This window comes from Molossus molossus, unplaced genomic scaffold (assembly GCF_014108415.1).
Source record: "Molossus molossus isolate mMolMol1 unplaced genomic scaffold, mMolMol1.p scaffold_m16_p_5, whole genome shotgun sequence".
Lineage (NCBI taxonomy): Eukaryota > Metazoa > Chordata > Mammalia > Chiroptera > Molossidae > Molossus > Molossus molossus.
The window spans coordinates 34,698,726-34,726,462 of NW_023425388.1; the positions used below are offsets into that span (position 1 = coordinate 34,698,726).

The following is a 27,737-nucleotide window of genomic DNA, read 5'->3' on the forward strand; positions in this document are numbered from 1 at the left end:
TAAAGTTTACATATAAACTCTAAATCAATAAAGTAAGCACAAAATAACCAAAGAGTTGAAAAGATTTAAAACCAGATTCTAGAAAATCCTTTCACTCAAATTGTCATCTTCTTGCTCTTGCATCCCTCTCAAACCAACACTCCTACACTTCAATCTCTGGCCATTATACTCATTCTTTTTATCTCTCATCCTTTCATCCAGGTATCTAAGCAAAACACTAGCCCTGGAAAAGCATAGTCTCTGTCCCCACATCCAGGCTGCTGAGCATTGATGGACAAAGAACATACAAATATTGCAGAATGTTATCCCCCTAATAAAATAGATGCTCTTTAACCTCAAAAAGTTCCTCTAAACTGCTAGGAACCCTTCCAAGTTTTCTTGCCAAACTCTTAGTCTTATTCTCCACTTTCTTTAAATTTCTACTAATAGAGAAATTTAGCTTGTAATTCACAGAAATGAAGAAAAGAAAGAGGAGGAGGCGAAGGAGTAGATGTCAATCAGATGGGAACTTTCTCAGATTTGTGCACCACACATAGAGATCGACCTGCATCTTTCCCTTCCTGTGACAACAGAATTGCTCCTCTCAGTCTGGATATGTTGTCCTTCCTCCCACCTCGGAGAATCTCTTCCATCCTCTTCCTCCTGCTCGCTATTGACTCCTTTCCATCAACACTTAAACATACTCAAGTGACTTGAATCATTAAAATCTTCCTTTGACACGACCACATGCTTTTAGCTACTGTTCATCCTTCTCCTCCTTTCAAACAGCCCTCTTCAAGGACTCAGGTTCACATGTTGTCTTGATTTCCTCACCTCCCACTTTCCCAACCATGGCTGTCCCTTCTGTCTCTTTCCCTCCCCTGAAGCTGCTCCTACCAAAAAGACTAAAAACTTGGACTTAAATCTTTCAGTGGATTCATGCCAGTTCTTATAAGGTGAAAAATGTACCAAGTGAATATTTGGTACCAAAATACCTTGGAGAAAATTTCTTGAGATTCCTTTTTAGTTGAAAAGTGAAACCTGAGGTATATTAAGAAATCAATCCAAAAAAAGAAAAAGGTTCAAGCTGCTGTAAACGAGAAAAGAATTTGATATTTGCTTTTATTGCTTTGATTTCATTGTTTGGTTAGACAGAGGAGGAGAGAAGACAGCGTGGGAGGTGGCAAGATGGTAGAGAAGGACATGTCAACAAAGGCCATTTAGAAAGTCCCACTGGCAATATAATTTTAAAAACTTAAAAATTAAAGCTACATATATATATACACACATACACTTTTTTTCTTACTCTTTTAAAAATCCGATAAATAAATATATTTATTTATTTATTTATCCTTTCATTTCTTGATGACTAAAGGGCTGTTTTAAACACTCTATTTGACAATAGTAAATAAATATTTTATGCATATATATATTTTTTACACACACCCTAATTAATTTAGGATAGTTTGTAGAATTGGAATTGATGGTTCAAAAAATATACTTCTGAGGTTCTTGTCAAGATGGCAGTATAGGTAAATGCAGTACTTTAATCCACCCACAACCACATCAAAACTGCAACTACACTATAGAACAACCATCAATCAAACTGTCTGAAATCCAGCTGAACAGAAGTCCTACAACTAAGGATAAAAAGAAGCCAAATCAAAACTGATAGGAGGGAACAGGCTGGCCCTGCACCCATGTGTAGTGGATAAAAATTGAGAGGGATATATTGGCTGTGGAGTTTCCTCCTAAGGATTGAGGTGGTTCCAGCCTCACACAAGACTCCTGAACCCAGGGTTCCAGTGCTGGGAAGAGAAGTCCCAATAACTTTTGTCTGTGAAAACCAGTGGAGATTGTGGCCGAATGAGATGGAGAGCTTCAGGAGTCCCAGACAGTTCCTCCTAAAGAGCCCTACACACAGAGTTACTTTGACTCACTCCCATTGAGTTCTAACACTAGGGCACTACCTCAAAAGCGACCAAGACATACAGAGAGGAACTGAATGGCCTGGCATCAAAGCAAGAGCTGTGGGAACAGCTTTCTCTCTGAGAGCAGTGCTGGCAGAGTCCATTGTTCCTTTTCTGAGTCCTTTCCCCACAGAGCTTGGCAGATGGGCATTGTAACTATCAACCAGGCTATCACTGTTCACCTGCTTTGGTGATTCCCTGAGACCCAGGCCCACCCAACTTTCAGGCCCACCCAAGCTGTTTCCAATAGCATTTCCACATGAATGACCTGTCCTGGCTTATGATTCAGACTTTCCTACAATCTTTCAGACAAGCAGCATCTGGCCTCGGTGTGCCTGTACCTCTTGCTAAGTGGCCCCAGGCCTGACACTGGCAGCAGCCTGTCTTTGTTCACAGCTTGGCCTGTCCTGGGTAGCTCCAAGTCCAGCACAAGCAGCAGCTCTCTGCAGATTGCTTTGTAGCTTATGCTGGGTCGCCTCAGACAGGACACAGGTGGTGGCTAACCTTGGTATGCACCTTTTGGGAGGCCCCAGAGCCACCTCACAAGTGACATATTCAAGGGGCAGACTCAGAGGACACCAAAGCTCCAATGAAGTAGGTCCTTCATCCTGGGATGGGCTCCTGCACTGCAGATCCTCCATGATGATTGCAGCCAGTCCTTGCAGCCAATAGGCCTGAGGGTAAATTCGTCCCACTGACATGGCAACAGCAATCAAGGCTCAACTACAGGAGAGTGCACAGAACCCACAAAGGTTAGGGGCACACCTGGAGTGCTCAGCTTAGGTGATCAGGGAGGCTGGCTTCTGGACCCTACAGAACACCTACTACTAATGTCACTCTACCAAGACTGGAAGACACAGCAAATCTACCTAATACATAGAAACAAACACAAGGAGTCAGCCAAAATGAGTAAATTAAAAAACATGTCCCAAATGAAAGAACAGAATAAAACTCCAGAAAAAGAACTAAACAAAATGAAGACAAGCAATCTACCAGCTACAGAATTCAAGGATACTCAATAAACTTAGGGGAAGAGTAGATGAACTTATTGAGAACATTAACAGAGATAGAAAATATAAAAATGGAACTAAAAAACATAAAAAAGAAATTGTCAGAAATGAAGAATACATTAACTGAAATGAAAAATACATTATAGGGAATCAACAGTTCAATAGATGAAGCAGAGGATCAAATCAGAGATTTGGAAGGTAAGAGGATCAAATCAGAGATTTGGAAGATTTGGAAGGTAAAACACTCAATCAGAACAGCAAAAATAAAAAAAGAACCCCCAAAAGTGAAGATAGCATAAGCAGCCTCTGGGACAACTTCAAACATACCAACATTCACATCATGTGGGTGTCAGAAGGAGAAGAGAGAGAGCAAGAAGTTGAAAAGCTATTTAAAAAAAAATAACAACAAAACTTGGCGAAGGAAACAGACATACAAGTCCAGGAAGCATAGAGTCCCAAACAAGATGAACCCAAAGAAGCCCACACCAAGACTCATCATAATTAAATTGCCAAAGGTTGAGGACAAAGAAAGAATCTTAAAAGCAGCAAGAGAAAAGCAGTTGGTTTCCTATAAGGGAGCTCCCATAAGGCTGCCGCTTGATTTCTCAACAGAAATTTTGCAGGCCAGAAGTGATTAGCAAGAAATATTCAAAGTGATGAAAAGCAAGGAACTACACTACAGCAAGATTACTCTACCCAGCAAAGCTATCATTTAGACTTGAAGGACAGATAAAGAGTTTCCCAGACAAGAAAAGGCTAAAGGAGTTCATTACAACCAAATCAATATTACAAGAAATGTTTAAGATTCTTCTCTAAGATAGGAGGGAGTTTGGGGGGATGGGTGAAAATGGTGAAAGGATTAAAAAGTACCAATTGGTAGGTATAGAATAGTCATGGGGATATAAAGTACAACATATTAAATATAGTCAGTAATATTGTGATAATTGTATATGGTGTCAGATGGGTACTAGATTTGTCAGTGTAATAGCTTAGTGAGTTATATAATGTCTAATTACTGGGTTGTACACTTGAAACTAATATAATATTTTATGTCAACTGTAATTGAAAAATAAAAAATGATTTAAAGTCTAGAAAAATATATTTTTGATATACTTTACATTTCATATATTCTGGAAAATTACCTACTAAAAATAGCTTTGACTATTTACAATCTTAGTAATAGTGTCCATTCCCCCAATTCTTTGTCAACAGTAAATATTATTGGTCTTTTTAATGTTTTCCAAGCTGATGAATAAAAAAGGATGTCTTCTTATTTTTTTTACTAGAGTTTCAAATCTAATTTCTAATGAGTTTGAGTATCTTTTCACATGATTACCAGCTATTTGAAGTGGTACCTCCTGAATGCATAAAAATGAAAATATATGTAAATATAATATATATAATTAAAGTTATGTGCAATATGTATATGTGCATATATAGATAGAAATAAATAAAAATACACTGGATATTGTAACATTAAGAGTAGTACAGTGTTTGAGGGTTGGCCATGGTCATAAGGGAATTTCATGTGTTACTTGGATTTTTAAACAGAAATCGTAAAAATGAATAAAATTTTATATGACTGGCTACACCCTCTTTTTCTGTTTGTTTGTTTGTTTGTTGGTTGGTTTCTCGTCCTACTTCTAGGATATAACCCTGCTTCTTTATTGTATCAACCTCAATAGTTTCTCTAACCCTTTGAAGGATTTTCCTAAGATCTGGTATTAGACACACTGCTCTCTCTTCCAGATATCTTATTTGCACCTGTGGTCTCTGCCCTCAGAGATCTATGGATTTCACACTGACATCTCTCTGCCTGCCTGACCGTTCTACATGGCTTCAAACAAATAGTGGCATTGCACTTTATCAAAGCATGTGTAATTAGAGCAACGAAAAGAACATACAGGAAGATCAAAGAACAGAAAATAGGAACATAGTAAGGTGCTAATCCAACCTGGGTAGTGAGACAAGACTTTCCTGAGAGAGTGGTATTGAAACATGAAGTGTGAGTAGGCATTAACTGGGTATTAGGGAAGAGAGAGGCAGGAATATTCCAAGTGAGTCACCAGCATTTACCAGAAATACCATTAAAGTATTCAGGTAACTAAAATATGAGCAGCATGACTAAAACAATTTGGGTAATGTTCCAATGTCAGATAATATTGTGACTTGTTGGAACCATAAATCCAGACTAAACGCCTGTAGATAAGAGAGTAAAGAAGGGGTTAGAGGGGAGGGGAGGATTCCCTTAAAAGGAATGGATATTCCTATTTTTTGCAGTCCTAGGGAAGGAACATGAAAAAATAGGTCTTAGATTAGCTTGAAGAAAAATATTTTCTGCTATTTCTGGGGCCAGGAATCGTTGGCTTCCAGGTTCTAAGGCAGGAGAGGTATGATATATTTGCAGAGGAACAGAGGGGCTCAGAGTAGCCCCTTGGCCATATAAACATGGGCAGAAGTGAGAAACTGGAACAAATTAGTAGGCTGCCATAAGAAGGATTCAAAGTAGAACTGTCAATAGGAATTTCTTCAGTAATAGAAATATTCTATAATCTGCACTATCCAATATGGTAGCTACTAGCCACATGTGGCTACTGAATACTTTAAATGTGGATGGTGCTTTTGAGAGACTGAATGTTTTATTTTATTACATTTTTATTTTGATTCATTTTAATTTAAATAGCTACATATGATTCGTGGTCTCCATATTGGACAATGCAGACCTGGCCTCAGATGCATTAAGAATTAGGGAAGAACATAAGCACATGGGAAGTCAAGGAGTAGAGGAAAACGGTGTACTTGTTAGTCCTCAGAGAATGGTGGTGCCCAGAGAGTCAAGACTTAATGAGAGTCACATCCACAAGACAGTGGTAAGACATGATGAAGAAAGGAAAGACCCCCAGGAACTTTTGCCAGAGCATGTGTGACTCAGAGTCTTGAGGAAAAGTCAGAAAATCACCAACAGACAATTCAGAAGCTTCTCATTTTTAGCAACAGAGTGGGTGTGGTCTTGTGTCATCATTGGGTGTGCTGTACTTGGTAATACGTGAGAAATATGAAGTCAAATGGCACAAATTACAGTTCTGTGTTTGTTTTCTTGTTTGTTTGTTTTTTAATTCTCAGGAAATTTGAAAAAGTAGGCTTTGGTTTACAGGTCTGGCTACATCAATGCATCACAAATGAATAGCAATAAGCATCTTTGCTTTTCTTCTCTCTCCTTTATAACAAGTTTCCTGGATGCCTTCTCTGCTCTAGTCTGGGCCAAAGCTCAAGGTTAAAATGTTTGTTCACCAAAAGCACTCCTCATGACCCTCTCTGGTCCAGATTAACTTTTATAAGCATCTGTTCCAAAAGCACACAGAGAAATGGGAAAAGGCATGAAGCTATTGGAACTTATCACAGTGTCACAGTATTCAGCACAAAGGCCACAGCATTCAGGAAAACCAATTTTTCATATGTGTTGACACACAACTTCACTTATTGCGCATTGGTGACGACATCATTGGCTAACCTCATCCATGAATTCAAGCAAGTCAGACAAAACCACCAGAGTCCTCTGTCATTTCCAATTGTGCCAGCTGCAGTGGTATTGGGTTTGTCTTCATGCTGTTACCTAATACTGAGGAGAGGGACCTGCAGAGCCTCACTGATTTTCTGCTGCTATCAAAAACAGGGTTTTTGATTCCACTAAGGGAGTTGGGGTGAGAAATGCTGTGACCTGCTGTCTGTGCTGGGTAGGTGATGAATTGATTGAGGCTGCTGACTGCACTCTGCACTATATAATAGAGTTTAAATTAAGCTTTACCTGTGTACCTTCTCACAAGTCTTCATTGAGATGCCTTTAGAAAGAAAAATAAAAATGTTTATAAATGCAATGGGTTATTCTGATCTTTTTTTTAATTCTTTTATTCTTTCTCTGCATTAATTTTATTGTAGGAATTGTTGATTATTTGCTGATTACATATTAATTCCAAGTTACTGAGACACAGTGCCTGTGTGCTATTAACTTAGCATGCTCGTTTTGTTAATGAAGTCCTTATCCTATCCCTTAGAGCAACATCCCAAAGAGAGGGTGTCTTGTAACCAGGGGTAGCCATTCCATTCAATGGGCTACCCCCTGAGCTCTGGTTCTGTCTGCCCCATGAGTAATTCAATTAAATATTTTTGAGCTTTATTCTCCTTATGTGTAAATGGGAAATAAAAATGTCTGTCCTGCCTACATTTCAGGTTGGTGGGAGGATCAAATAAGAAAATACTTACAGAAGTGCTTTATAAAAATCTTACCATCCATGAAAGATATTAAATTTGTATTCATCATTTTATCTCCACTGATTTCCAGAAAGAGTTTTAGTTCAGTTACAACAGAAGGTTCATAGGCAGTTGGACCATTAAAGCAAAGATAAAAGAACAAGAGTCATATAATGAAAATAGCAGATAATTGTTCCAGAAAAGCCTATGTTAAAAATAGTTCTATCAGTTGAACACTAAATTTAGCTTTTAACTTCCTGGCAGCTAAGGCAGAACACAAAACACCATTAGGCACATGACTCTCCTTCATTTACAAAATGAAGCATGTTGACTTATTTGGAGAGAGGTATTTTGGCTGAAATTGTTTTCTGGGCACACACCTGTCTACATTTTCCAGTTTCCCTTGCAATTGGATGTGAGCCTGGCTCACAAAACCTTCCCCATGTGCTCCTTCATGCCCCTATCCCCACCCCCACCCCATGCTAGCTTGATGCATGGCAAGCAAGGAAGGTAGAAGTTAGAAAGAGCCGGAGTACCTAAATCTCTGCTTGGAGCTCCACCGATTAGAAATACCCACTTTCTACTTTACATGAGTGAGAAAGAAACCTCTATCATGTTTCAGCTGTTTTACAGTTTGCACACTCTATAAAAATTAAGGTTTTCTACTGTGGAAGTTTATTGGATAACATAACATTCAGAGTATTTTTGGTGGAGGTGGGGTGTTCCTGCACGGATTTGTGCATCCTCCTCGTGCAGGGGCCATGCTAACCTTCCCTGCATTGTTTCAGTTTTAGTGTATGTGCTGCCAAAGTGAGCACCAGAGTTTTTAACCATCAGTTTTATCTAATTTTTTAATCTTTATGGACTGTCTCATGTTCTGTCAGAGAGAAGCAAAAATCTAACAGTTCTAAGGAAAGGAAAGGAAATGAGGGTGGGTGACTTTAGCTATGTGTTTAATTCCCGGGGTAGAAAGAAAAAAAGCGAAATCAGGATAGTTCTAGAACATGAGACACGTCCGGGAAGTCCTGTCCACTTGGATAACTTGATAGTGAAGATACAATGGGCAAAGAGAACACAAGAGAAGACTGTTCCTAAACTAATTGGGAGAAATCCTGAGAGTTTAGAAAAAAGGATGAATAGTGGAAAGATAGAAAAGAACTAAATCTGGTTTTCTTGATCCCCTTAAAGCTGAGCCTGCCTGGCAAGGTGTCAGACCCTCAGCTTTGACCTGTCGGAGCAAAAAGCATTGTTGATAGGCCCTGCTGTAGAATCTGTCTGCAGCATCTTTGGAATGATATAAAGACAATCAAGCATGAGGATATCACACATTCTGTGGTTTTCTTCATTTCATTACACGTCAAGCACAATTCTCAGACTTGCATAACTCCCTCCTGAATTTCTCTGGTCCTTTGAGATGCATTAGCACAAGTGCATTGTGTTTACATTCTATTCACTCCAAGACAAGTTTGTTCTGAGAACTCTCCCTGAATATCTCTGGGGACTTCCTGCTCAGAATTTTACCATGCCTTCTCACAATGAACTGCTTTGGGCCCTTCCCACTTTGACTATAAACACCCCACCTTAACACTTGGGTTAAGAGATTTCAAAATCACAGGATTTGGGGCAAATGGCAGCATGGAGTAGACACGTAGGTCCAGCCACTGGCTCTGGGCGCATCCCCTGGGCCAGAACAAACACAGATAGTTGTTGGCAGAGGCAGTAAGGACCCAATCCAGTGAGTCCAGCAGGCTAGGCAAACTATAGTCCCAGGCCAAATAGACAGCAGGGCAACCAGGATCAAAGAACAGAATATCCTGCCATGTAGGGGTCAATAGTGAGGAATTACAAAAAAAAAAAAAGAAAGAAAGAAATACTCAAATACCTACAGAGCCAGATTCTAGAAAGAAATTCAATATATGGCAGGTATTTCCCTTGGCCCATAACTTCTCAGCATTCCTATCAGATCAGCAAGCCACAGCCACCCTTCCTTAGACAAAGCTGGCTTTTGAAGTATCTAAGAAAATGTAAAATACGGTTGACATCAAAATAATATGAATATCCAGAGACCATGTCACTTCTCCTGTAAGTGCTACAGGAAAGTCTGAGTAACAGCCATTTTACAGTTCTATGAATAATACAAGTTTCCCTCCCTTCAAGCTGACATATGGCTTTTGGACACCAACAGTTGAAAGAAAATGAAATTCACAAGTTATTTTTCTAGTACTTCTTCCAAGGTAACTTTTTCAATTCTAAAGAAGAGGATCAAGGCATCATTTAAAATCCCTTGAAAGTGAATAAAATACAAAGTGGGGGATGGAAAATGATGCGTTTGCACTCTTCTATGTGAGTTTATGTCTTTGCAAAGCTTATCACCCTCACTTCCTACCACAACTAAAAGGAATGTACAAAGAATGTGTGCTATTCAAAGTTTAATCATCTTTAGGAAATACATGAATTAGAATCAAGACGTTAGGGACCATGTGGTTCGACCTCTACTCACTGAACATGTGAGAGCTGTTAACTGGGCTCTCACTCTTTCGAGTCCTCTGCAGAGAGTATCTCATTTAATCCCCATGTTAGAAATGAAGAAAACTGAGGCCCCAAGAGGTGAAGTGAATTGCAGAGTCACATTGTAAGCGACAAAACTGGAATTCCAACGCTAAGTGATTGTGTCTCATTTGTACTGTCATACAATAAACGTAAGCATTACTTACTTCATTCCTAAATGTTACCACTGAGAGTTACATGGTATGTAGTAGTCCATTTGGAAATATGTGTGAAACATTTGCTACACAATTGAAATCCCGATTAGGCATCGCCAGTGTGATTAAAGGAGATGGATTTGACCTACTGTCTGACAACTCTTCAGATCCAAATAAGCAAACTACATATTTAAAAGAGAGAGAGAGAGAGATAAAGGGGTCTAATGTCAGAATCTCAGCATTTCTAAGTTGATGTCTTCACTGACTGAGCTATAAATCACTGCCTTTACAGTTCTGTGTTGCCGGACAGCTGCCGAGGGCAATTTTTCCTTTTATAGCTCTATCTGTGCCTGCAGCCTGTGAGCCTAACACTCATGACAGATGGACTGGACCCCACTGAAATCGCCCGGTGCATCCTTCTTCTCTAAGTGTCCAAGCTGTGTTTGGAAATAGTGTTGGCTCAAGGGCCTACCTTTAGCCCTACCTGAACATTTGCCATTGATTTATTCCATTCTGTGTACATAGAGTCTGCTAAAAATGGACAGACTTCATTTTTTCTTGATGGTATGCCTGCAAAGCTCAGTTTCTTTTTTAAAAACCGCCATTAGATTCTCTATGCAAGCTTTGGGCTACAATCTCTTCTCCCATCAGTAATTTGTGTTTTTCCAACTGGTAAATTATTTCAAAATAAGTGGTCTGGCCTTTAAAAACTTTAAAGTTAAAACAGAAAAAAAAAAAAAAAATCCTGAGGTTGAATTGACCAATTTCACATGGGTTTACTCCAGATCATCAATCAGTAATTTTAAAAAAAGACCCCTCCGCCCCCCAAACATTCTGAGTGGTTTCGCTCTCTAACATATGGACTTTGTAAAGCTGACTCTCCTAATACACCTGAGCATTCGAAGTCTTTGTGTTCTTAGCACCAGAACAAAACTGCCATGTTTCCATTCATTCTAGAGTCAAAACTGTCATAATCTGCTGATACGTGGTGTTTCTGAATGTCCTGTCAAAAATGTTTGTTTTGTCTATCAAAATATACCACATTTATCTGGGGCATCGGACATGAGCAGCACGAAGTCTTTCAGACAAATGGGGTTTTTAGCAAATGTATATTTGGTTGAATAGCAGACATATAAAGATTAGAATGAGAAAAGTCTGGAGCAGAACGTGCCTTTGCTACTGAATATGATAGATTCTATTATAAAGAAATGATTGATACTATTGGGACATTAATTTATGCACACAGGTAAAATCTAACGTGTTACACAAAGCACAGTACAGCAGTTTTTCAGTGGTTAGCAACTTTCTTTTTGGATAGCTAAAGATTAAAACGTGTGCCAACTACAGGATATTAGAGTTGTTAGATTTCATCATACTTTGTTAATTTCAAGGTAATATTCCAAAATATTGTGTGTCTATTTCAAATTAATATGAACACTTCCAAGCACCCCGGGAGGACCTTCTGAATCCCCGAGATCATAACTTAGCAAACATAATGACGCAGGAAGAATGGAGGCACATGCGTACCCACATTCCACAGCTCAGAAGAGCGCTTCATCCTGTGCGCCCGGGAAACTAGTCATTCTGGTGCGTGCTCTCTATGGTGCATAGCGGCAGAATCCCCAACTAATTAACTATGATAAAAAAAAAAATTCATTTATAGTTCAAATTCCTAGGGTTTGTTTTATATGTAGAATTAAAATGGAAAATTTAAAATTTTGTTTTCATCGGCATTGCTCCAATATTTAGAAAAAGAGTGGGAGACGGGTCCCTCCGATGGCATCGCCAGACAATGAAGTCTCAAGTCAGCTTGGAAAAGGAGCTGGGTCACTTGGGGGAGGCAAGAGGAGTTTTTTCAAACTGGAGATGCATGTTTGCATTCCAGGGTTCTACTTTCCTGTCATAAGCAAGGACAGTTATTCCTGGGAGGAGCCTTAGAGATCTGGCTTTTCCCATTCATAGCCATAACTTTTGGTTGATGCCTGAGAAGAACTGTGTGCAAGAATTAATTTGCCTTCCTCCATGTTAATGGTATTCAACAGCAGCAATTTCATACTAAATAATATAATTAGGCTGGGAGAATGGAGGGATAAAGTTACTCTGGTCTTAAATGCAAGCCTGGCCAATTCTTTTCCGTTCCCTTGTTTTATTTTTACGACTAATACCTTTATTTATATTTCTTTTTTAGTAATTTATTTTTTATTTAAGTATAATTGGTATCTAATCTTACATGGTTCTATTAATTTCAGATGTAAAATAATAGTGATTTGACAGTTTTATACCTTATAATGTAATCATCCCACCAAATCTAGTAATCATCTGTCACCGTGTGGACTTATTTTTAACCATTAAATATAGAAACAATGTTAAGAGAAAAACCTCCCTGCGTCGCTGTAGTCTCCTTCAGGAGCAACCCCAAGTCTCCAGAAAGTAAGACGGAAGCGTACCTCGAAGGCCCTCTGGATTTTGACCAAGTCGCCTGCACTGAGTTGGTTTTCAAGTAGGGCGGTGCCGTGGTCTCCCCGTTCCGTTCGCTCTGGCCCAGGCTGGGACCCCTGGTCCAACCCCGGTGCAGCACTCCGGCGTCTCATCCTAGCTTCACCTCTTTTCGGAAGACGTCAACTGTTTCTGTGGTTTTCTCCCTTCAACAGGTGTCTTTGAAAAGAAACCCAACTTAGCAATAGAATTCCAAATGAAAGTGCATGTCCTGGAGAGCATGCAAGACGAGAGGTAGAGAATGAAAGCCCTCAACCCCCACTCCCTTCATCCCACACTTTATTTTCAAAGTCCACAGTCTAATTGTTTTAAAACACCCTCTCCTTATCCTCTGCTGAACCTGACTTGGTTGATAATGGGTAAAGCTTCCCCCATGTTTATAGCAACTGACACCGAGGGCAGCTTCTAATCCTCATTTCAAATGCATTAGAAAAGCAACTCAAACCCTCATTGGCTAACCTTGTTTCTATTAACATGTTGTGGCTTTAAACTCCATTTTCTTGTCTGGAGACATTAGATGGGGCGGCGGCAAGGTTTCTGTCCGAGTGAAGCCTCCCCTCAGAAGGCCGCCTTCCCAGCAGCGTGGAGTTGTTGTTTCATCTGTTCCTGCTGCTATTGTAGGTTTCCTGGCAACCAACACAGAGCCAACTGCAACTTTCCTGTTCTGCTCCCCCAGCCCCCAACCAATTACTGACCTGCAGGTTCCAACATATAATGTAAATGCTGAGTTTCTTAAAAAGGAGAACCCAGCCCACTTGTTTTTCATTAAATTTTATTGGTGTGTTATTTAAAGACAACTTTTATCTTTTCCATGAAGCATGTCATCTATTATGAAATGACATGATTAGCCAAAGATAATAGCGTGACATTCGGGAATTATATGTTTTGCACACAGAAAATGCTTTTTTCTTATTTAATAAGAATCCATTCTCTTTGTCTTCATTTCTGGGCATTTAAAATGGGGATGGTTTGAAAGACTTTTCAATACACTGAAAAGAGGAAAACACAGCAAAATATAATATGATAAAACTACTTATAGTTCCATCACTTGTTCAGCTACTATTAATGAAAAGGAGAAAAAAGGAAAAGTTAACTTTTTTTTTTTTTTTAGTATTTAGCATGTGCCAGGCACTACAATGAGCACTTTGCATTCCTTATCTTTTCTAAGCTTTGCAACAACCCTGCAGGCAGATAGGATCACTATCCCCACCTTATCAATGAAGCAGATGCCAAGGGCCACAGGGTTGGCAAGGTGTGGAAACAGGACCCTGCCTGCTCCCTCTTCCAGCACCTGCTCTACAGATGAGGCCCTCTCCGCACCTTATTTCCATCTCTGTAAAACTGAAAAGTTGTCACTAAATATTCTCTAGGCTCTTTCCACTGTCATTCCATGAGCTGGTGTTCACAAGGCTATGGTGACAGGCAGTACATTTCCTACAACAGAGAAGGAAGCATCCTACAGACATTCCTATACCAGTATTAGAAAAATGAATGAAATTTCATTTATGCTTTTATTTTTTTTATTTTATTTTTTTTATCCTCACCCAAGGATATTTTTCCATTTTTTCTTCAGATAGAGCGGGAGGGAGAGAGAGGAAGAGAGAGAGAGAGAGAGAAACATCGACGTGAAGGGACACATCGAGTGGCTGCCACCCGCACGACCAACCAGGGCCGGGGACAAACTGCAACCCAGGCACGTGCCCTTAGCGGGAACCGAACCCGGGTCTCTCTGTACCATTTATGCTTTTATTAATTCATCTAGCTCTCTTTCCACCATTCATTCCAACAATTATGTATTAAAAACCTATTCTATGTCAAGTCCTGAGTTGGACCTGGGACCTACCCCGAGGGCTTTACTATTTTTTCGGAGCAATAATCTGTCTGGTTCATCTTTCAGGCCAGTCCCAACCTCTTGCTGCTTATGGTGTTGTGTTGAGGATTCCAAAGTCATTTCTAGGCTCAGAAGAAAAGAGTGGCATTATAAGTTATAGGTTATAGATTATAGGTGTCTATCACAGGCACAGAAAGGCAAAAGGGACATGTCTACCACAAAATTCCCTGTTTTGGTTTAGCCCTTCATGTAAGTTAGGAAACCATTTTTAAGCCCCAATATTATAAATTTCCCTAAGTTATCTCACATAAGAACAAAATTTGTCTTATACCATCCTCACTTGTAAATTAATCATAGTTTAGATCAGTTGGATCTGTCCCGTAAATGTCTGCAGAATGTTTTGTAGTGGTTTTCAGGAGAGCTGGGCTTTGCTCAGTGCGAGACACTAACGAGGGAAGCTGCAGGGGAGGTAGGCATCCACCGGCTAATGATGCAAAATTCTCTGGTTATTCTTCCTTTATAAAATATATTTTATTGATTTTGTGTGTGTGTGTCCTCCCCAGAGGATATTTTTCCATTTTTTGCTCAGATACAGTGGGAAGGAGAGAGAGAGAAGAGAGAAACATCGATGTGAAAGGGACACATCAGGTGGCCGTCTCCAGCACGACCCAGCCAGGGCCGGGGACAAACTGCAACCGAGGTAAGTGCCCTTAGCGGGAACCAAACTGGGTCTCTCTGGACCGCAGGCTGACGCTCTAACCACTGAGCCAAACCAGCCAGGGCTTTATTGATTTTTTGAAGAGAGGAAAGAAGAGGGACAGAGAGAGAGAGAGAGAGAGAAACATCAATGTGAGAGTGAAACATTGATTGTCTGCCTTCTGCATGTCCCCGGGCTTGTGCCCTAACTGGGAATCAAACCAGCAACCTTTTGGTGCACAGGTGACACCCAACCAACTGAGCCACACTGTCCATGGCCTGTCTAATTATTCTAAGATGGTCAAACTGCCTGGCCTATTTAGCCCTCGTAAAGATGCAACTCTAAATGTTTTCATTATTCAAAACAAGAAAATGGAATACGCAGTTTACAGATTACTGTAGAAGTTAATCAGTTGACACCATGTTCTCTCTGTAAAATTATGGCATTAAAAATAGTTCTTGATCGTAAAGTGGTAAACGGCTTTAAACTACTTTGTGACTGTGTGGTTAATCTTCAGGTTAAATTTCCACAACCCTGTAAAATCCATAACTAGCCTCTCGAGCCTCGGCTGAAATGTATCTGCTTGCTTGTCATGAAGCAATATGATTTGTGAATAGCTGCCACATGCCTGCGAGGCTCTTTGGGGGAAGGACGATCTCTACTCCCAAGGAGTGCGCTGTTCAGTGGGAGGAGGAAGCTACAAACAAACAAGGGTTGCTGCTCCCTCTTCCAGGCACAGGCCAAGACTCACTAGCGTGCTGGAGAGCTAAGCACCCAAGAAAACAAAGCAGCTGATACATCCGCTCTGCTTTGCTTCCTTTGGAACCGTGGGACTGACTCCCTCCCCACTGAACAGACACTTCCATATGTGTCATCTCACCTCCCCCGGGACCCCCAAATCCCTGCTGTCTTTGTCCCCAGTAACTGATCCAACATAAATGCAGACCTCGTCTTTCCTCTAATTCCCCTTCCCTGTGTTTCCTCTCCCCTCACACCGAGCCTGTTATTACTCACATTCTTAATCTGTGCCTGGAATTCTCCCAAACACTTCCTAACTTTCGCTTCCCCTTGTCAACCCCATTTCAAGTTGAGGCTGGTTCTTGTCCCAGTCCCTGTCCCTTGGGGCCAGTAGAAGAGTAGCTTCCTATGGTCTCGTTTCTTTTTTTTTTTTTTTTTAATTTTTTCCTTTATTGATTTTAGAGAGAGAGGAAAGGAGAGGGAGAGAAAATAGAAACATCGATGAGAGAGAACATCAATTGGCCGCCTGCTGCATGCCCCCCACTGGGGATCGGGCCCACAACCTGGGCATGTGTCCTGACTGGGAATCAAACCTGTGACCTCTTGATGCATGGGTCGATGCTCAACCACCGAGCCATACTGGCCAGGCTCCTTGCTTCCTGATCATGAGCCTTCCCAACATGGCCCTGGTGGACAATCTTTCCAGGGCTCGTTTTATTTATTTAATTTTTTGTAGCATAACTTTTTTTAATTATTTTTGTTACCGATGTTTCTCCTTTTTTCCCCATTGACACCCTCCTCCCGATCCTGCCCCCATCCCAGCTTTGTTGTCTGTGTCCAAGGCTCATTTTAAACACAACCTCCTACAGAGCCTGAGGAAAGACGGCACCAGCCCTGCCTGGGGCAGCTCCTAAGCCCTCAATAAATATTAGTTTCTTTCCTTCCTTGTTCCTGATCCTCCTGGTTCAAATTAATTATTCCTTCCACTCTGCAACCACAGCATTTTATTTGTACTTTAACTGCAGCACTTTTTCTGTCTGCCTTGCAATGTAATTAGCTGCCTGTGTGTCTCTCTCTCTGACTACATTAGCTCCCCAAGAACGAGGACGACACCTCGCTGATGCTTCTGGCCTTTCGTTGCCCAGTGCAGAGCTTTGCATCAACTACACAACATAAAACAGTGTGAACTCATTTGTAAAACAAGATGGGTGGAAAGTGAAATTCAAACCAGAGCTTTGAGTTTGCAGGGTAGGGACCTGAGAATAGGCAACATCGAGTCAGAAACAGAGGCAGGAATCCGTGAAAAAATAAAATGAGGGAAAGAGAATTTGAGATTGCATCTTCAAGGCACTTTCATTTATTAATTTTTTTATTTATTTATCCTCACCCAAGGACATTTTTGCATTTATCCTCAGATAGAGCGGGAGGGAGAAAAGGAGGAAGAGAGAGAGAAACATCGATGTGAAAGAGCGGCATCAAGTGGTTGCCACCCACATGACCCCAAGCCCCGCTGGGGACAAACTGCAACCAAGGTACATGCCCTTGGTGGGAACTGAACCGGGACTCTTCAGTTCGTGGGCCGACACTCTAACTGCTGAGCCAAACCAGCCAGGGCCTCATGGCACTTTCAATACACTATTCAAGCACTCCTGAAACAAACCATTTTATTTTTTATGTATATACATACAAGTTCTACGAAAGAGGAAAGCATGTGTTGAGGCCCTACTCTGCGCCAGGCGCTGCTCTGGCACCAGAAAAGCAAAGATGAATGATTGGGACACAGCTCTGTGCTCACTGTTGCTCAGAGACACATGTACCAGAAAATGTCATTTTATTTTATTATTATTATTTTTAATCCTCACCCGAGGACATTTTTCCATCTTTTGTTCAGGTAGAGTGGGAGGGAGAGAGAGGAACAGAGAGAGAGAGAAACATCGACGTGAAAGGGACACATCGAGTGGCTGCCACCCGCACAACCGACCAGGGCCAGGGACAAACTGCAACCGAGGTACGCGTCCTTAGCGGGAACCGAACCTGGGTCTCTTGGGACCACATGCCAATGCTCTAACCGATGAACCAGACCAGCCAGGGCAGAAAATGTCATTTTAAATTAATCTTATCTTTTGAGAAATCAGGTCCCCTGCTAAATCTGAGGCAACACAGTGTTTGCCTTTTTTTGATCTGCTGAACAATGTCCAAAGTAACAAAACTACTATCTTAACAGCATTTCTGAGATTGTTTATATATTCAAACACTGAGAATTTATGAAATAATTTGTGAATTTATTTTACGAAACTAAAATAACTAAATGTGTAATTCCATAATACATTTCTTATCAGTGTACTTTAAGTTCTAGTGTAAGCAAGGAGTGGTGGGAAAATTTAAAAATATATGAAAGTGGAATGTGAAATTGAGAAAATCCCAATTATTGACTTAATAATTTTTTTAAAAAAGGCCATTGTGGTTTTATCAGTAGGCACATAGGATCCACTAAACTGAATATTGAGAATCAATGCTTTAAAAGTATCTCAAGTTTAGACTTTTAACACAAATTCTGGGGGGTCTTTCCAACCATTAATCACTTTTGCGTTCCTCTTTGCTTTGACAAATTCCTCTCTTTGAAATCCAAGGTCCATGTTCAAGGTCGTGTGTGGGCTTGTTGGTTGTCAGCAAGGTTTTCACCAGGGAGCCACTTTCTGGGCAATTACTCTGAACTAGGTTCCAGATTCCTTTATGGTTCCTCTCTGAGAGGACGCTGTGTTTTATTCTACTTGGAGCTTTAAAACAGTTTGTCAAAGTCACCTTGATATTGAATACTTGCATCCATGTATAGAACCACTAAAAAATAGTCATAAAATCGTTGCATGAAAGAAGTCACTGAAAATCCAGTAAACATTTATTGATTTCCTCTTCGAAGTCAGAAAGAAAGCAGCTAGGTTGGAAATTAACAATTATTGAGTCCCTAGTATATGCCAAATACTGTGTTAGGCACTTTCACAAGTGTTAGTTTATTAAACCTCATGATATACCTGCAAGATACTTAATATTGTCCCCTTTTTTATACCGATGATGGAACTAAACAAGATTAAGTATAATATAATATAATGTGATATAATATAATATGATCTTTGTCATGCTATGATCTCTGCTAGACTTTACAGCAACTTTTTGTCATTTAATTCTCTTTGAAAACTTATAATGTAGACACTATTTTGGCTGCCATTTTATAAGTAAAGAAACTGAGGCCCAGATAGATGAAATAATTTGTCCAGTATCACCCAGCAAAGAAGTAGCAAAGCTAGAATTCAGAACTCAGATTCTTCGATATACTCCATAGTGTAAAACCATGTACAGAATAGTCTATGAAACTATTGTTAGTTCGAATCGAGTTCGGAGCTGTGTGAAAAGTGAGGAAACAGTAAAGCATAGTCCAAGTAATAATGTCAAAAGAGCTCAAGTTTTGAATCTCTCTCTTTCAACCCTATAGTCTTGGACAAACTGACTCATTTCTCAAAATGAAGATAATAATATTGTTTATCTCATAAAATGGTTTTAGGGTTAAAATGAGGTAACACAGTGAAAACTGTCTGCAAATGGTAAGAACATTATGTGCATGAATCAGCATTAATACTAGTACACAGTCAGAGGAAAGCAAATTCCTCCAAACTTGGGAGATCAGGTAGGAGTTCACAGAGGGATTGGAATGTTGTAACTGTGAAACAGAATGAAGCAAAATTATCCACGTCATAATACTTCATATCAAGGCCAAGAGACTATAATCATTTATATTGCTTCTAGGGCATTCTAATGTCTACATCTATCCCATATCAATATTTTCAAGGTTTATTATTAATACAATGTGTGTATATTTGTGGATTTTAACCCTTTGAGAAAACATTTTCTACCTGAGAATGAGTCAGAGCTAATAGTAAGTCTCTTCTAAGAAGCACTGGAGTGTCTGATACTGTCTGAATCTAGTTTTAAGGACATCAGAAATGGCTCTTTCTCATAACCAAAACAGTGTTACTACTATCTGTCATAAAGTGACTCTCTTAGACAGTCTGAGTGCCCTAATCCTTAGAATCAGATGTTTTGTTTATAAAGTTTATAAAACTCTATTCTAGAAAGGAAGTGGATTTTAATTCAATATAGACTCTCTGAATGGGTTCACTTCAAGGGAAGATTATACATATACATATACATATACATATACATATACATATACATATACATACACATATACATATATATATACATACAAAGACAGAGAGAGGGAGACTGAGAGAGGGAGAAAAGAGGATATGTGTAAGAGTATAGCTTCTCAGACAAGTTGCCTAATGGACAAGGGAGCATGGTGGGTAGTCATGGAGCTTTGGATGAGCTCTGATCACTGATTGGTTGGCAGAGGTGCAATTTGGAGATAGTATCTCCAGAAGGGAAAAATATGAGATAAGAGCTGTAAGGTCACAATCAGGAGACCTGAATTTGAATGCAGTCCCCACCGTATCTATATAACTCTGGACACTTACCTTCTCTGGTTTCACAGTTATACATGGAGATAATTCCTACATGCCCACTTCAGATGCTTGCTTTGAGGCTCCAATGAGCTCATGTCTGTGAAAACATTTGCTATCCAGAAAGGGCTATGTAAATATCTATCGGTTGGCTCATTCATTCAGTTTACAACATTTTTATGTGACTTAACATGTGCAGGCATCACCCTGGTGATGCCAATGACAATCACTCATGGGTTTTAACAGTAAAAGGATGCACTTTTTAAAAAATGAATTATATAGGTAAAATATGTTATAGATAAACTATGTGGGTTCAGTTAAACAAGAGATTGCTTCAATGTGGCTGAGGTGGTGTGGTGGATGGGGCAGAGATGGCTTTGGAAGAGGGGACATTGGGCTTGGTATTATGGCTTGAATTGTGTCCCAGAAGGTCTATGTTGAAGTCTTAACCCTTGGTGCCTCAGAATAGACCTTATTTGGAACAGGACACCGCAGAGGTGTTAGTTGAGATAAGGTTATACTGGAGTAAGGTGGGCCCCTAATCCAGTGTGAGCACGTCCTCATCAGAAGGGGAAAGTCGCACATAACTGCACACTGACGGACGCCACGTGAGGATGGGAGTCAAGCTGCCGCAAACCAAGGACTACCAAAACCTCTGAGTGAGACCAAGCCTTCCCTAGCACCTCCAGCCTCCAGAACGCCAGCTACTGCGTTGTTTACGCCACTCAGTCTGTGGTACTTTGTATGGCAGCTCTTGAAAACGAATATCATTGGTTATACAGATATACAAGAAAGACAGTTTATGTATAGAAATGTATATTATTAATATGTTTATTATTATCAAACACCTAGCACAGGGCTTGGCACATTATACGCAACAAATAAATATTTATTGAATGAATGTTTTAACAAATAAAAAAGATGTCACAAAAAGAGGAATGAATTGGCATCGAACATACATATGTTTTATGTGTTTCATAGTTGTGCCCTTGGGCCAATCCAGTACTTATCGTGCACACGCGCGCGCGCACACACACACACAGGCAGAAAAATTTACACTTCTGTGAAAAATGCTGCCATTTCACCTTTCTTTACTCTAAGAAAGTCTGTCTAGGAAAGCAAAAGAATTTTTAAAAATAAGAGGCAATAAAAAGGAATTCACAAACTTGTAAGAATCAAAGTTCTAAGAGAAATGCACTCTAAAAGATGGAGTGCTGTGGTCCCCAGAGAAAGCACAGCCTCCGTAAATATTTCTCGCAGGACACTGTGCTCCCCAGCTGGCGCTCCGATGAAAAGCCTGGAAGACCAAGGGCCTCTGTTTCTCCAGGGCTGGAGCAGCAATAGTCGAATTACCCCCCGAAGTGCACTCCTAAATCAAGCTGTTAAGTGTCCTCATAGAGAAGGCGTCTTGCAAAATGCAGATGGAGCTTTCGCAATCACTGCTTAGACCAAATGCTGTCAGAGAAAATGGGCCTTAATTTACTAAACATATTTTGGTTTTGCAATTTTCAAGATTAATTCTTGCCAGTGTCTGAAAAAAAACAACAAAAAAAAACAGAACCCACGAGGTCCTTTAAAGGCAAGCATTTAAAATGCAGTCTGGAAAGAGGTAGGGAGTATACAGACGGTAGGCTGCTGATGGCCGTGTTCACGTCCACTCCGGATATGTGCGTGTGTGGAGAGGGGGGCCATCAGGCAGGGAGACGAGCTCATCCTCCTACTGGGAAAATATAGTGGTGGTCATGGTCTCGCTCACGAATTTACCCAGTGGGATGCTAAATTTAGGGATGTGAGTCAGGGTTTCAACAAAGGAGATAATGATACAAATCGATGACAACCACCAGCTGCTTGACCTTGGGGGAAGTTATTCAACTTCTCTGGTTTCAGAATCTTCATCTAAAAAATTAAATCACATGATTTTTAAAGTTCTTTCCAATATTTAATTTTAAAAAGAGGGGAAAGGAAAATGGAAGAATGCCATGAGCTAGACAGAAAAAGATGTTATGCTCCAGGCAATATTATTGTAGTCGTACGTGTAGTACCTAGAACATGAATGTGGGCATTGTCAATAATTTTTTAATGGTGATAACTAAAATCATCATATGATCAGCGAATAGATCTGCAGCATGCTGAGCCCTACACCACCTGCTTCTCCTGTGGGATTCTCAGTGGGGATTTTGGTACTTGGCTAGTGAATCCTCTCACAGAGTACAATGTAAATATATTTGTTTATTCACTCCTTCATTACTTCCCCCATACATTGATTGATACTATGAGCCAAGCATGGTGCTGGGCACTGGGGATACAAAGTGACAAACACAGACTGGCCCTACCTCCTCAAGCTCACAGTCTCCTGGGTGAGGCCAGCAAACAAGCCGAGGACGACCATCCAGTGCCCTGAGTGCAGCAATGAGGTGCATTCACAGAAGAATACACAGGGCTCCCTAAGCCAAAGTTGGAAGATGAGGAAAGATGTGATTGAAAGAAATCATAATGCTGATGGCACCTAAGTGGTGATTAGGTATTCGCCAGGTACAGTAGGAAGAAGACGGTTTAACAGAGGACACAGCATGTCAAAAGTCTGGGGGCGGGGGGACCAAGTTCATGGTGGATTCTGGGGATAAAAGTTGTTCCGTCTGGGGGGCTCATGCAGCACAGTGGAGGAGGGCCGGGGACAGGGGGCAGGGTCTGGCTGTCGATGGAAGCTGGTCTAGATCATGACAGGTGCTGAGGAGCAGGTGTGCAGGCTGAGAGCACTGGAGGTATGGACATTGTGAAGCAGAAGACATAACGTGATGAGATGTGCGTTAATGGAAGATCAATGGTGCCCAGTGGTTCTCATCTGGGTGGGACAACCTCACTCAGGGAAACCAGGGGCTCCAGGGTCACTTCAGCTTTACACCTGGGAGTCACCCAGCACCCCTCCTCCCACCCAGATGCCCAGGACTGTGCTCTCTCCAGGGTAGCCTGTACCTCATAATACTAGCTACTCGTTTCCCCATAAGCACTTGCGACAGGGAAGTACAGGTGCTTGAACCACTGGAGGCCTTGGTTGGACTCCCATTTCCCTTAGGTCCAGCACACATAACCTCCTTATAATTCTTGAGGTTAATGTGTCAAGAGTGATTCTATAGAAGGTCAAATGTCAGGGATTTCTGAGGCTTATATGGGCAACTGAACCAACTATTAATCTTTTTCTTCTAGACATCTTGCAGTTTGGGTTTCCTGCACACATCTCTCCCCTGCCTCTTCCTTGCTAACGAAACCCTCACTTCATGTAGAACCCTGTGTCCAATACCAGGCAAGACTACCTGCTTTCTTCTCAGATACCTTAGAGACAGAAACGGCCACATGACACCATTCTGGCCAGTGAAACCATAGTGCAAGACTGTGGGGGGTCCTGGAAAGGCTTTTGCTTTATGTGGTGAAATAGAACAGGTGCTCCCTTTTTCTTTTCTTTTTTTTTTTTCTGGTACATGCCCCTAGCGGGAACTGAACCCTGGACTCTCTGGTCCGCAGGCTGACGCTCAACCGCTGAGCCAAACTGGCCAGAGCTTTTTTTTTTATTTTTATTTTTTCATCCCACCTGAATTTGGACATCATGACTGGAGTAGTGAGGAAAAGATGACAAAAATCTCAGAAAGTCGTTGCCTGAGCCAACATCATCAACTGCTCTTTTCTAGGTTTCCTATGTTTAAAAAATTCCTATTCATTTAAACATGAGAGTTTTATTACTTGCAACCTAATACTTCCCAACAGATACAATTAGGAAGACGATAACGTTTGTCTTGTTGAAAAAAACTAGAGAATAGCCCTGGCCAGTTTGGCTCAGCGGTTAGAGCGTTGGCCTGCGGTCCGGAGAGTCCCGGGTTCGGTTCCCGCTAGGGGCACGTACTTCGGTTGCAGTTTGTCCCCGGGGGTGGCAGCCACTCGATGTGTCCCTTTCACGTCGATGTTTCTCTCCCTCTCTCTCCCTCCCACTCTATCTGTACAAAAAATGGAAAAATATCCTCGGGTGAGGATAAAAAAAAAAAATGAGAAGTATGGTCATATTCAAATAACTGTCTTAACGATATAAAAAAAAAATTAAAACTAGAGAATATGCAAGGTTTAAGCAATAAATGCAGTTTTATAATTGTTAGACCAGGTTTCTGAGACCCAGCTAAGCGGGGTGTCCAGTCAAGAAGGGGCTACAGAAGTTGCCATGTTTTGTTCGTGTTTTGTATTTAGGATGGAAGGAGGGAGACAAGATGGGGGGCTCAGCGCAGATCAGGATTCTGACCATTAATCAAGGAAAAGCTGCCCTGAAGTCATTTTCCTGTTTCTCTGCCTTTTGTGTTTGTAAACACACAGGGGGCAAAGGAACAGGCAAAGATTGTTGTTCCTTGTGCTTTCCTGTTACCTGGGAAGTAGCTGTTGTGTACGTTTGTCTCTGTTAAACAGGAAAGAAAAAGCAAATAAACAAAAATAATCTAGCTGCCATTTACTAGTTGGTGATGGGTAGAACTGTAGGCACCATCCGTTTCTAAATTATAAGGAAATTCTGGTCAGCCAGGGAAATTCCGCAGCTGATTACAGACCAGCTAGTTAACTGTTCACACTTCCCTCCTCTCCCCTCCTTCATCTTGGTGGTAAATTATCTGCAAAAATGAGAGGGGGGGGGGGGACAAAATATATTGGGGGAATTGAGAAAGAGAATAAATGCAGTATTTTTGCATTAGTAAAATAAATGAATACCCAAATATTGATATTCCACAAATAGAGCTTCCCAAAAGCTACCATTAAGCAATGTAGGTCAGGCTATTTTGGTTATAAAAACACGCTCACTCAACCAAGTAAGGAGGGTTTGTTATATCGTGCCATTAGAAAGAGGGAGAAGGAGAGAGAGCGAGCAGTACTCTTGGAGTAGTAAGAGATCGCAGCACTACCAAGTTTGATGTAATACTAAAAAGTACTGGAAGGTGGTCCTGGAACCCAACCAGGGCTGGGAATTGGATTATTTGATCTCAACAGCAGTCAATTGGATTTTCATTTAAATGTAACTTGAGAAATTCCCTCGGGCTGTTTCCTTTTTTGTTTCTGCACTACTTTTTCACTGCAAACTGACAGTGGACCCGGAGCGATTTCCCCACCTCATCCTCACTCAGTTTCTGCTTCCTCCCAGTGTTTCATGGGCACCCCTTCTGCTTTATAGCTTCAGTGTTTCTTCAGCTTCCTCTCCTACTGCAACCGATCTTTAGAATTATCCACTTTAGAGGCTGGAGCAAAAGTCTGAAGTGGCCTGGCTCATCATGATTGAGCAAAGCCATGCTATGGATTGGCCATCTCAAAGGCCATCCCCCAACAACTTTTTGCCCTTAGATGATGTTTCTATTCCTGTTCCAACCGGTGGAGCTGGGAAGGGTCATGTAGAAACAGCCAAGATCCCTTTCCCTCCGCAGGGACCCTGGGTGGGGCAGTTTCCCCGAGGGAGGAGCCTGGGGAAACCAGGGCAGCTCATCCAGCACATCGGAGGACAGGTCCCACCATCAAAACAGGAGACAGATAAGAAATGTGGTAGTGAGTATACTGCTATGCAGAAAGGAACTTGCTACCCATACTCACAAAACCACACACTAGGATAATTATAGAAGCAAATGAGATATTAAATACGTGTGTGAATATCTGATTTGATTTAGGAAGATGACTGCTATTTCCCTGCAGTGGTATCAAATGCCTAGGTTTATTTTCTCAAAGACCTTAGTAACACATGCTTGAAAAAGCTTAGCATTTTTGCTTGGAATATAAATGTCAAACTGTCAAAATCATAAAAACTCTCAAAAACAATTTTTGGAAAAGGCTTAATAAAAAAAGAAAAATGCATAAACATTTTAAAGAAAACAAATACAAATGCTAATCAAGAAAGTAGGTGAAATAGACCAGTATACAACCACTCCCCCAACCCACAGAAATCTTAGCTCGTTTGGAATTTAATCTATATAATTTCTTCCTTTTCGAATTCCATTTAGGATAATGTCTCGTTGATAATGTGCAGCTATTTAGGCAATGTGTCCAGGTGAGGAGACATCTTTTCTGAAGCACCATTTGCTCTCTTATTTAGCATCTTTACAAAACAGGAACAAGTATCTTAATTATTTAATGTGGAATGAAATATTTTAGTAATTTATAAAGTAATGTTATTTAGAATTGTCCTCTAGAATATTTTCCCTTTCCCCTAATTTATTTTCTTGTAGCTGAAAGGCATATATGCAAAGTCATTTCTACATTCTTGTGTTTTTTTCCATGGCCTTCATCCCTCCTTTTTTTAGTATCAATTTTAGCATCTATCTTAGATCTTCCTTAAGATGTCGGAAGGTTCAATTGTCTTGAATTGCACTCTCTTCCCTGATTCTTTTCTCTGTTGCTCTTCAAGGAAAAAAAAAAAAATCCTGTTTTCATTTAACACTCTTATTCATGTCTTAATCTTCTGTAAAGATTTTCTTAAGATGCACTTAATATTATTGAAGCAAAAGTAGTTGAATGGGTCACTCCTTCACTATTTATGAAGTGCCTACAAAGTAATACGCACTGTGCCGGCGTCTTTCCTCTCTGGTGTCTGAATGTTTTTCTGGACATGTTTTAGGAAGAGGGTGGTATTCTGTGAATTGTAATGTCAATAAAATTATTTAACAAGTAGCATTTATTAGCCCTATTTATTTTTCAGCTAAAATAAACTATATTTCATCTTTCTTTAGGCCTACTTGTTGGTAAGCTATAGCTTGGGAGGGAGAGGGATCAAAATACACCACTGATTTGCCAAATTCAAAACTTAAAATCATTTTATATTCAGCCCGGCTCATGTGGCTCAGTGGTTGAGCAACGACCCATGCATCAAGAGGTTGCCAGTTCAATTTCCGGTCAGGGCACGTGCCCAGGTTGTGGGTCCGCATGCAGGAGGCAGCCAATTGATGTTCTCTCTCATCGTTGTTTCTCTCTCTCTCCCTCTCCCTTCTTCTCTCTCTAAAAATCAATAAAGAGAAAAAAATTTTTTAATAACTTTATATTCAGAACCCAAATTATGGTAATGACTGACCTCATTAGTGATGTCACAATCACATTTCAAAGACAATGAAATATTTCACATATGAATAAAATTCTAAATTCAGATTTTTATACTGTTCTTCTAAGTTGTTCTGTTCCCCTTCAGTGGTTCTCAACCTGTGGGTCACGACCACTTTGGGGGTCGAACGACCCTTTCACAGGGGTCACCGAAGACCATCAGAAAACACATATTTCCGATGGTCTTAGGAACGAGACACGGCTCCCCTATCCGTCTCCAGGCGGGTCGCCCACACGCAGATACGCCCCCACACAACATGAGGAACTGGATTAAAGGGTGCCGGCATCAGGAAGGTTGAGAACCACTGCTTCACAACAAGTCTTAACAGCAGATCCAAGACTCCCTCCTTGCAGTCTGTGATGGTTAGTTTCATGTGTCAGCTTGACTGGGAGAGGGGTACCCAGATAAGTGACCAAACATAATGCTGGGTGTTGCTGTGTGGGTACTTCTGGG

At 40.7% G+C, this 27,737-nt stretch overlaps 1 protein-coding gene and 1 non-coding gene across 2 annotated transcripts in view; both read right to left on the bottom strand.

Moving 5' to 3' along the window:
* The window catches only part of WDR49 (WD repeat domain 49), a 154,299-nt gene extending 139,951 nt beyond the window's left edge, over positions 1–14,348 (bottom strand). The window contains exons 1-2 of the mRNA XM_036243520.1: positions 14,249–14,348; positions 12,357–12,564 (exon numbers count right to left, since the gene is read on the bottom strand). Coding sequence (XP_036099413.1) covers positions 12,357–12,500 — 144 coding nt within the window. The 5' untranslated portion in view covers positions 12,501–12,564; positions 14,249–14,348. The remainder of the gene's footprint in view (positions 1–12,356; positions 12,565–14,248) is intronic.
* LOC118617964 lies at positions 7,918–8,025 on the bottom strand. The gene has a single exon (XR_004956917.1). It is a non-coding gene; the product is annotated as a U6 spliceosomal RNA (small nuclear RNA).
* Positions 14,349–27,737: the final 13,389 nt, after the last annotated feature.